The sequence below is a fragment of the Cryptomeria japonica genome, chromosome 7, assembly GCF_030272615.1.
Source record: "Cryptomeria japonica chromosome 7, Sugi_1.0, whole genome shotgun sequence".
NCBI classification, from domain to species: Eukaryota; Viridiplantae; Streptophyta; class Pinopsida; order Cupressales; family Cupressaceae; genus Cryptomeria; species Cryptomeria japonica.
Genome location: NC_081411.1, coordinates 671,875,837 through 671,887,675, shown reverse-complemented (window position 1 = coordinate 671,887,675; position 11,839 = coordinate 671,875,837). Strand labels below are relative to the sequence as shown.

At 32.3% G+C, this 11,839-nt stretch overlaps 1 protein-coding gene across 1 annotated transcript; it reads left to right on the top strand.

Annotated features, from left to right (window-relative positions):
• Positions 1-1,379: 1,379 nt before the first annotated feature.
• On the top strand, positions 1,380-2,548 carry LOC131060495 ((S)-canadine synthase CYP719A21). The gene is made up of 2 exons (XM_059208895.1): positions 1,380-1,905; positions 1,989-2,548. Exons 1-2 carry the CDS (start codon positions 1,380-1,382, stop codon positions 2,546-2,548), a joined length of 1,086 nt encoding a protein of 361 aa, XP_059064878.1.
• The last annotated feature ends 9,291 nt before the right edge of the window (positions 2,549-11,839 follow it).

Genomic DNA, 11,839 nt, shown 5'->3' with positions numbered 1-11,839 from the left:
ATGAATTATGTACACTTTTAGATATATGTCCAAATCCACAACTGTAATATTTAATAAAAGACAAATATCTAATGATTTTTTTTATTATTATTGTATTCTCTTTGTTTTGTTCAATATAAAAAAAATTAAATTTTTTAATTGATTCCTCAATCAATTGCAAGTGCCTCTATTACCTAATGAACAATTGAAACACTAGAGGATCAGGATGGTGACATAGACATCTACAATTGCGGTGACTTCTTGACATGTCAGTTTTACTATGTGTGCTTTGATGACCCTAAAATTGATGTGACCCAAATAGAATATTGATTATTGCACATGAATTATGTACACTTTTAGATATATGTCCAAATGCACAACTGTAATATTTAATAAAAGACAAATATCTAACAATATTTTTTTTAATTATTGTATTCTCTTTGCTTTGTTCAATATAAAAAATAATAATTTTTTTTAATTGATTCCTCAATCAATTGCACAATCGAAAGACTAGCAGATCAGGATAGTGACATAGACATCCACAATTGCGGTAACTTCTCGGCATGTCAGTTTTACTATGTGTGCTTTAGTGACTCTACATTCAATGTGACACAAATAGAATATTGACTTTTGCATAAATTATGTACACTTTTCGATATATGTCTAAATCCACAACTGTAATATTTAATAAAAGACAAATATCTAACTAAACTTTTTTTTTATTATTGTATTCTCGTTGCTTTATTCAATATAAAAAAAAATATTATTTTTTAATTGATTCCTCAATCAATTGCAAGTGCCTCTATTACCTAATACAGGACGGTGACATAGACCTCCACAATTGCGGTGAGAAACTTCTGTTTGATAATGTGCCAATATTAAGTAGTAGAAATTACAGCTTACCAATCCTTTTCAGCTTTAGAAAAGAAAATCAACCCTGAACTTATCGTAGAGCCGGACATCTCAGCGTATTTATATGTGCAATCTATGTATGAGTTGCAACGATAATCGCAGCTCTCTAAGTAGTCCATTCATTTGTGATGGGGCAAACGCTGGCTGTTGTGAATTATCTTCCCACGCTGGCTTCACTCATTTCCACATTTGTTGCTCTAGCTTTTCTGTTGTCATCAAGTAAATAGAGGAAATGGCCTCCATCTCCACCAAGGCTGCCATTATTGGGCAACTTTCATCAACTGAACAAGGGTGAAAATCTTCTTTCCAGCATGACAGACATGGCCAAAACATATCGTCCCGTCATGACAGTTTGGATGGGACCATCGCCACTTATAGTACTCACCTGCTAAGCTTCAATCTGGGAGGCCTTGGTTACCCAGGCCGCCAGTTTTTCTGGTCGGCCTCCACTCCACTCTAGGCAATTTACTAGTGCCTCCTTTAGGACTATGATTAGTTCTCCCTACAACGAACACTGGATTAAGTTCAGAAGAATTCTGCACAACAATGTTCTCAGCCCCGCCCACGTTTCATTTCAGAGCTCTTCTCACCAGGCAGGTTTGGATAAACTCATCAACAAATTGGAAAAGGAGATGAGACAGAGCAATGGTGTGGTGAGGCCCTTCGATGCCCACTTATTGCCCATGAAAATCCAGGCAATGAATTTTATTGCCCACTTATGCTTTGGCTTGGACTTTCAAGACGACAATTTCTTGTCCAAGCTGGAAGAATTCATAGCTGAAGATATTAGTTTAAGTAAAAGAGGAGATATGTTTCTGGATTCATTTTCTCTTGCTCGTTTCTTTGTTTCTTCATCAATCAGAACAGAAAGGAAATGGAAGTCTCTGAGAGCTGATGTTTTGTGTCTCCTGGTGCCTTTAATCCAATTTGCTCGCAGTTATAGAGAATACTTTAAGCGAAGTGCTCCCAGCAGTTTCTTGAACTGTTTACTGTCCATTGACGAAGGGGAGGAAGGTGAAGACAAGTCCAAGTTATCCGATGAAGAAATAGCTTTCAACTTGCACGAGCTTTTCCTTCTTGCACATCAACGGCCATAGAATGGGCTCTTGCTTACCTGATAACCAATCCTCACGTCCAAGAGAAGGCACATCAAGAAATAAGCGAAGCGACGGGGAACGGAAAAGATGGGTATTTTAGTTTAGAGGATCTGAGGAAGCTGCCATACGTGCAATGTGTGGTGAAGGAAACGCTGAGAAAAGAATTAATTGCACCGCTCGGGATGATTCAGCAGTCGGAAAACGAGTGTAAGGTGATGGACATCACCATAGCCGCAAAGTCACGAGTCCTTTTTAATCAACATAGCGTGAACAACGATCCTGAGGTGTGGAAAGAACCGGAGAAGTTCAGGGACGAGAGATTTTTAGGGAATAATGAGGTGAGAATGGCATATGTTGCGTTTGGAGCAGGAAGGCGGGTGTGCGCAGGAATGGACGTTGCCAGTGTGTATGTTCCCATCACTCTTGCCAATTTGCTTAAATCATTCGAGTGGGGATGTGTTAAGGAAGGTAGTCTTCCCGCTCTTGCTCGGGATATTCAAAATGTGCTCATGTCCATGAAATATCCATTGGAAGTTCGAATCACACCTCGTCCATCATAAACAGATATCCTAAGTAACATACAACATACGAATTGCTTCAACTTTACTTGCTTGTCTATGTCCTCGATCTTGTATGATATTTGTGTGTTTGAGTTTCTATATAGGTCTATAGGTCTATACCCATATAGTATATGAAATATCTTCAAATAGGAAAGATAATTATATGTACTTGTTTGTAGGATAAAGTGTAAATTTATTATTGATTGTTATGTGGTGAAGAATATGATATTTTAGCATGGTAAAAAAATGTTATGGTTTAATGACTTAATTTTTCAAAGTATAATAAAGTGTCAGTTATAGCAATATTTTATATAAGAAATCTAGGTTTTTTTTAAATTTCTTGTATTTCAGATTGTCATAATTTTTACGTATTTTGTTTATTTATTTTTCTTAATTTTTTATATTTATAATAGAAAGTTTTATTATAGCAATTAATTGTATAAGAAATCTAGTTCTTTTAAAAGAAAATTATTATATTTCAGATTGCTATAATTTCTATGTAATTATAATTATAAAAATTATGTGTTTATTTATTTTTCATATATGCTTTGAACTTTGTTATTTAAAATATTTTAAAATGTATTAATGATATAAAAGGTATTATATCTAAGTTGGCAATTCAATTTACCATAACTTATCTTTATAATTGTCACAATTTATTATTCAGATCTATCAATTCATAAAGATTAGATTTACAAGTGTAGAGTTAGTCTAGGTCAATTCCAATATCATAGATATAAGCTTCAAAACTTTAAATCTCTAATGTATGATTTTGAACTATGTTTTCATCTATTATTAACAATCATTAACTGATTAAATTACTATTTAATTTAAATTAAATATTAATTGTCATCTAAAAGAATCACCAATGAATTTGATTTCAAATTGATAAATTAAATCTTCCTTGAGATGAATGTTTAGAATTTTAGAATTTTGTCACTTCTTTATAAATAAAATTACAAATACAAGTCTAACTTTTTAACTTGAAGAATTTTAAATAATATCTATGTTTTTAATTATAAAGTGATATAAAATATAGAATTTTAGTGTAATTTATATTTATATTTATATTTTTTACCTTTTAAGTCTTCGGATTGTTTTCTAAAATTGATGTGAATTTTAATTGTTGAAAAATGTTTATAAAATGATATTAGTGAACCTTCAATTTTTAATATACTATTTTTTTAAGATTTTACTTAATTAACTATCTTGAATATTTAGTGTATGAGAAGAAAAAAATGTAGTATTTTCAATAAGATTGTGAAGCCAAACTTTTAGTAAAAATAGAATATTTTCAATGGGTCTCCAATTTATGTGTTGATTCTCTATCATATAATATAAATTACACTGTTTTAAATAAGGTTCTCTCCTTGAGTGAAAAAATATCTTTTTGAGTTGAGGAAAATTTCCTCTTTTGTGTATTGATAAACATAATTTAGCTATCCAGGTCTAGTAATGCACCTTTTGGGTGGGGTAAGATTTTCTCCTTGGTGGAATTATATGGTATCTTTTCCACTTAAATTTGGAAGCCTTCCTAGTATAACTTTGATCTTAGTGACAATTGAATCAATGCAACAATTCTCACTTAATCATAGTTTCTCCTATTATTACATGAACTAACCTATTTTCAAATAATATTCAATAACATTTTTTTTCGTTATTTCAAAAGATGAATTGGATGTCTCCAATGGACATATCTAACAATGAACTAGATTGGATATCCTTTTTTTTTACTTTGATTAACTATACTTAGTTGTGTATTATTGGGGAAATAGTTCCACCAAATATCACTTTCCACATAATATCCATTATACAATATAGATGTGTCCAATAATAGTCTATCTAGAAATTATAAAGTAAGAAGCAATGAGATCTTTAAAGTTATTGTATAAAAAATTAAGATAGATTACTTGAGCAAGCATCCCTAAGAGATACCTTATTCAATTGGTATTTTGTAATGATGGAGGTTTAAGATCACTGAAAGAATAAATTATGTAGAAAAATATATTTACTTAAGTATTTATAGTATTTAGATTTTAAAGTAACTTAGTATTTATATTTAATGTAAAGTCATATATTTAAAATCAATGTAACTTTAATGTTTAAATTTAATGTTTAGTACTTGAATTTAATTTATAAATTTAAAAGTTTTAGTATTTGAATTTTTATGTTTTAGTTTAATCTCTCTCTCTCTCTCTAGTTTTACATTGAACATGAACTTCTTTGTTCAACACATTTGGAAAAATAGTAAACTAATAATTCTTCATTTTTTTAATATCTATGCTAGGTATTGATGTCCTCTTTCCAACTAAAAAAAAGGAATTTTGATATATATAGAACAAGTTATGAGCTCAAATGTACACCTATGTCTAAAATAGAATTAGTATGACTTAAAAAATTAATAAAATAAAAATATTAAACATATCATTATTAAATCAACTACTGGCATTAGCTATCAATGTTACAAACCTAAATTATAAATAATCAAGTTATATCATTTATAGAAAAAAAAGTTGTGTGTTTTAGAATGCATGTCTCTCTAAAAAATGTTGTTTTCTATTAAAAACTAATTTAAAAAGGAGATGGAAAAAGATTACAAATTGATTAAAGAAATTTACAAAAAAGTATTTTAAAAATTTGCAGAAAAGCTGTTATAAATTAGTATTTTACATCATCTTCAAATTTTTAATGGTTTAATAGTTACACATGTTAGAAAGTGAAGTTTTTTTTTAAATGTTCATTTAAGTGTCAAAGTTGATCAAAAAGTGTAACCTGCTATTGTGACATCACCATTTAAAGACCCACTATAGAGTACTTGTTGTTGAATGCATTTGGAGATCTCAAATCCAAGTCTCTATAATCATCTATATCAATTTTTGGATAAGTGTTGTTTTATTAAATGAGAAACCTTGAGTGTCATTGAATTTTTTTATAATTTGAAGTTGTAAATGATTTGAAGAGGATGCTTGCAAGGAAAGGAGACTCAAAAGATCGCAGATGCAAAGGTTTAATTTGAGAGCACTCCTTGTGAACTTAGGAGAGTGATTCCAAAATAATGGAAATATTATTGTCATTGATTTTGAAAAGAAGACATTGATATGGGTTGTAAGCCCCAACTTCCTACTGAGAAAGTCAGTTGAGGTTGTTCCTAGTTGGAAGTGAAGAAAATGATTGTTGGTTAAAGAGAAATTGTTTCCAACAAAAGAAAGGTAGCAAAAGTAGTTGTTCCATATAGGAGAAATAAGGAAATTGAGCTATATATATACAAATCAAATGTGTTTTTTAGGTTTGTGGTAATCCAAAACCATTTGTTGTCAGGTCCATGGTTAACCAACACCACTTGTATGTAAGTTGTTTGGTTAGTTGAAACCAACTGAGTGTAGATTATATGGTCAGCTAAAATTATTTGTGTTCAAAGTTTATGGTCAGCTAAGAAACCATTGAATAATTGTATTGGTATGTAACATGGTAAATCTAAGCTACAAAAACTAAAACAAAATTAGCTTAAATTAAAATTTTGAGAGATAATGAATGGTTTTGCCTAGAAATTAAAAATCAACATTTAATTAAGAATGATTGAATAAGAATAAATATAATAAGAAACTAACTGATAATATCTACTAAAAAAATTATTCAAGAGAAGTTTAGGGTTTACGTATTCTTAGATACCAATTTGAAACATTAAGTAATCATTGCAATTCTAATATGGGGGAGAGTATCATGAAGGATTGTCCACCCAACCACAAACTTAATAGTCTCATGTTTCACTTCCAATAGAATAGGCCCAACCCTTCACACTATATAAATGGATGTTGGATCTAATGCCATTTGATATCAGTGTTTGATCCTACACAACCCTAGTCAATCGTACACCATAGGTAGTTCCTAACTAATTGGATCTTTGACCGGGTTGCAGATTTGGACCAAATGAACTAACTAACACAAACATATTGTAGCATTATCTTGGCCAAAAGTTTTTATAAGTTTGCATCATGTTAATGTGTGTAGTCATTGTTCATCACCCTACTTGACTAGACCATAAAAAGTGATAGATTTCGAAGCCATCAAGAATATCTATTTTCTAACTACATACTAACTATATATCTAAGGCTTACACATGTTTTTACTTAAAAGAAAACAAACTTGATTTAATGTCCACTAGTTACTATTATTTATTCATTATGAAATGATTTTCATAAGTGTTTATTTTATTTGTTGATGATAGCTACAACTTTCCATACCTATTCTCATGAGCTAGCTAACTTGCTCTCTCCTATTCATAGGTATGGGAACTCAGTTTACCACTATGCAATATTTATCTTTTTAATTGTTAATTATTCTACGAATCTCATTAGATCTAGAAGTTCCTAATTGTAGAATTCATAGAACTATTGTGTCTATTCATTCGTGGTATCAGAATTTTAATTTCTAACTTTAAGTTTAATGTTTCAGTTCTATTATCAAATTTTAAGTGTGTAAGCTGATTCTACCCATGGCCGAGTTAACCAAGTTTTACTTTTCACGTCTGCTCTGGTTCCCAAATTAGTCATAGCTTTCCAATTCAAAATCTGTATCTACATCAAATGATTCCTTCCTTATGAATTCGTACGTGTATATTTGTATACAATACTAGATTAATGGTAAAGATAACAATATTATGTAATCTACTTCAATTCATATTCGAGTAACTATAGAAGTCATATCTCTATTCATTTCTTATGTTGCATAGTCTAGTTATCTCTTAGCTACGCATGCATCTAGCTACTCTTCGTAAGCAACAATTATTAAGAAAGAGTACAAGAATATTGTCTCTACTAAAAGAAGCTTTTCTTACATTCAAACTCAACAAAGCTTTTATTATTTTCAAAGAAAACAAACAAGCACTATGAAAGGCACATAACCTAGTAGAGTTTGTTTGCAAGCACAATGTGAGAACACTTGATTTAATGTGGAAGCTAACTACCTTCCCTTTATCCTCTTTCAGTTGTGTTTCCCTACTTATGTTTTGGTTCTTACTATCCAAGATGAATTTTGAGTTAGTGATACCACAAAATGCCAAAGATGTCTCCAACAAACGCTATGAACTTCTGTATATATTTTACAGACCTCAAAATTACTCAATGTTTATTGATAGTGGATGGTTATCAACATTTCAATCCATTTCGAGCCAAATTCCTATCATTAACATTGAATTCCAATTCTTGTAATATGCGATAAATCCATTCCATTATCATTTGAAAGGAAATAATATGAAATATGGTTTAAGAGAATGTTGTTTAAATTCCATTCACGCCGACTAAAATCTTATGGTTCTTTATTTTGCTTGCACATAAAATTCATTACAAAGTTTGAGATGTTAATATAATTCAAAAATCACATACATAAAGCAAGCTACACTCAAGTCATCGACGTGTTCAATTCATTTTACATATGTTACTATCTGAAAATATAGTTGGAAATATATATATATATATATATATATATATATATATATATATATATATATATATATATATATATATATATATATATGTATACATACATACATACATACATACATACACACACACACATATATATATATTGATATGATGTTAGGATCTATGACTGTTGCACGTAAAATGTTAATTTTTGCAATGATTAAATGAAGGTTTTAAAATTATAATCAAATTGCTTAAATAAACATAATAATCAAATAGCAATGATTTAACCAAAGAGAGAAATAAAAGAGAGGATAAAACACAAGTTGATGATGGAGTTTACCAAATGGCTACATCTCCGAGTCCATCTCCAAAGGAGTGACCGATCCTTGATTATGCTCCAGAAAGAGGTTACAAGGTCTTGAACTGTTACAAAGTCTCGTTGCGTCTCCTCGGATGATAATGAATTACAAATGTTCTTCTCTCTCAAGTACAACAAACTTGACTTCAAGCTCCCAATGCACAGAGACAAACAATTCACTATCACAAGCTCTCCAAAAATCTTCTCACACTTCTCTCACCATTCTCCAATCTCCAATGTCTACCAACACAAAAATCAACCCCCCTTAAATACAATTTTACTTGCTTGAATTGGGTTAAAACAATAATATTTTTAAATCCCCAATTTTTGAACTATATTTCTAAACAAACCCTTAAAATACCATTTAATCTTTTAAAAATCTCAACCCGTTTAAATACATGGCTCATATAGTTTGAGCTTTAACAATATATTTCTCGGGTTGGCTTGAATATGGTTTAATGTATATTTTAGGGACCTTTTTATTTTGGATCTCCACCACATTCCACAAAACTCTAAATTGTTGAGTCGTATCCCGAAACAACCGCATGGTATAATGGTAGGGAGCAGAAGCCCATAACTATGGGGTCACTAGTTCAAACCACTAGTCCTCCATAATTATTTATAGGGCGTTCAATAGTCCTGAAATAGAAGTGGCAGCAAAACATATATGAAAAATCTGCATAGCCTAGCGAAGGAGAGTGAAAATAGGAGAGCAGAGGTTAGGGGTTTGAATCCCTCTCTTGCCAAATTTTAACAGCCAACACAAAATTTTCCAATACACCTGGAGAAACCAAATGGGTGCCATATTTTTAGAGCGTCTAGAACGATCTATTTTGGTGAAATGTTTATCCACCTGGATCAATCCTCCCCACTGGAGAACTTTTGGACCTCCAAAAGTTGCATTTATTCAGAAATTAAGTGAGAGCATGGCCTCTCCACTTGTCCTATATCATTTGTCCATTTCTACACTTGGCTCATCACCACAATCAATACTACAACAATATTGTTGAACACATGCATCATTCTATCACTTCTATAAACATCTACATCAACTGCTTCAGCTACTAACCAATAACCACTGATTAATATCAAGCTAAATAATGATGCAAATATAAAAGTGAATGAATCAACAACATTTCTATCTTTCACAATAGGAACATTTTTATGCAAGGGAGCCTCCAAACTCCCAACCACAAGCTGAGGACTTGGATAATCAATGCTTTCATTTGTTGTCTCCTCATGCTATAGTGTTGCCATATCCTGTGACATCTGATCTTGATTGACCTTAATTGCTTCAAGTTCATGCTTAGGATCACCTGACCTGACAAGCATAAGAGACAAATCTTTACTTACATTAATCACCCTCTTCATTTGCCTTGCATTTGCAAAAGACTCATTAGTCTTAACCTTGTGAGAGTGTATAATATACCTGATGCCATCTTTAAACAAATGATACTGATTAAATTCCCTATAGAAAATAGCCTTCCAATCATACAAATAAGGGCTACCCAACACTATTCCGCAAACATCTAGTGGAACCACATCAAACTGTACCTTATCAATACACTTACTTGAGATTGTGAACCTTAAAGTACATTGCCTTGTTACTTGCGATTTACTATTTTTGTAAACCAAACCTAGTGGATAAGGTCTCTTATGTGGAGTAGTTTTCAAGCCCAAATTCCTTACAACATCTTTTGAGATTAAGTTAGTGTGGGATCCACTATCTATGAGTGCATCAACTTTAGTGTCTTTAGCAACAACCATTACATGAAAAATCTCATTTATTTTCTTATCTTCAGGGATATCATTAAGTTGAGAAGTAGTTCAACACAACTATCAGAAGAAACATAAGCAATGGGAGCTTTAGCTTTCAAACCCATCACAAAAATCTTAGATTCATCCTCAAAATCTGAACCAAGATAGATGGCAACATTTGTGGTCTTTTCCTTGCCTTTTTTTTTGTGATCCTTTTTCTGAGCCCACGTTGGTCTCAATTCAGGATGTAATTTCCAATAGTGTTCTTCATCATGCCCATTCCTATCATAATTTGAACATGTCAAAGTCAACTGAACATCCTTCTTTTTGATAGTAGTTGTCTTCTTTCCTTTAGATGACTCTACCACTTTGGATGACTTCTGTACAAATCTACCATCACCAAACTTGTTATCAAAATACCCCTTTCCTCCTACCTCTAAGTGTGTGGCTTGGACACAAACTTCATCCAAGTTACCAAGACTCAAGAGCAAAATGAAATGTCTAAGATATGAGTGCAAACCACCTATGTACTTTAACAAAGTATCATGTGTATACAAAGGGACATCCAATGCAATAGCCCTCTTCTTGAACTCATGGGTGTTCTCTTGGATGGACTGCCCTTTCCCTTGCCTAAAACTTTGCCAGTTCATAATTAACTGTTGCATATGACCTAAGGGGCAGAATTTCTTCCTAAGAGCACCAACAAATTATGACCGAGTCAAACTAACTCTACTATGTTGTGAGATTTCAGACTAAATTCTACTCTCCCACCAGGTGAGAGTGATACCTCCCAACCGAAGGGTAGCCAACTAGATTGTAGAGGCATCATCAAGAAGACCTTGAACTCTACAATAAACCTCTACTTACTAAACCCAATCATCTATATTCTCAACATCTAATTCCCCACAATATTTACGCAGTTCAAATTTAACACCTAGCTTAATTTTAGGCTTATACACACTCTTAAAAGGTTTTCCAGAAGAATGAGAAGAAGAAGGGGAAGAAGGAGGAGAAGGAGATGAAGGAGGATCTCCACCACCAGGTGGTCATTTATCCTTCTTATCTTCATGATCTTCCTACTTTGACGAACCTTCTTCATGTGCCTTTCACTCTTAGTGGTTGTTGAACAAGAAATCCACCTTCGCGCTCAGAGCCATGAAAGCTCTTCAAAATTCCTACTCACTGATCTCTTTAGGTACCTCCATTTCAGGCACAGACTTCTTTGGAAATGTCTTTCGTTTCCCAATTTTAGGATTGTACTCTACAAGTGTGCCTTCACCTCGCTAGCTCTTAGATCGCGTTAACATCCACCTCTGCAAACACAGGTCAAACAATCTCTAATACCATTTGATCTGATGTTAGGATCTATGATTGTTGCATGCGAGATGTTAACTTTTCCAACGATTAAATGAAGGTCTTAAAATTACAATCAAATTGCTTAAATAAACATAATAATCAAATAACGATAGATTGAACATAAGAAAGAAAGAAAAAAGAGGACAAAACACAAGTTGATAATGGAGTTCACCAAATGGCTACGTCTCTGGGTCCATCTCCAAAGGAGTGACCGATCCTTGATTATGCTCTAGAAAGAGGTTACAAGGTCTTCAATTGTTACAAAGTCTCCTCGCATCTCCTTGGACGATAATGAATTACAAATATTCTTCTCTCTCAAGTACAACAAACTTGACTTCAAGCTCCCAATGCACAAAGACAGACAATTCACTATCACAAGCTCTCAAAAAATCATCT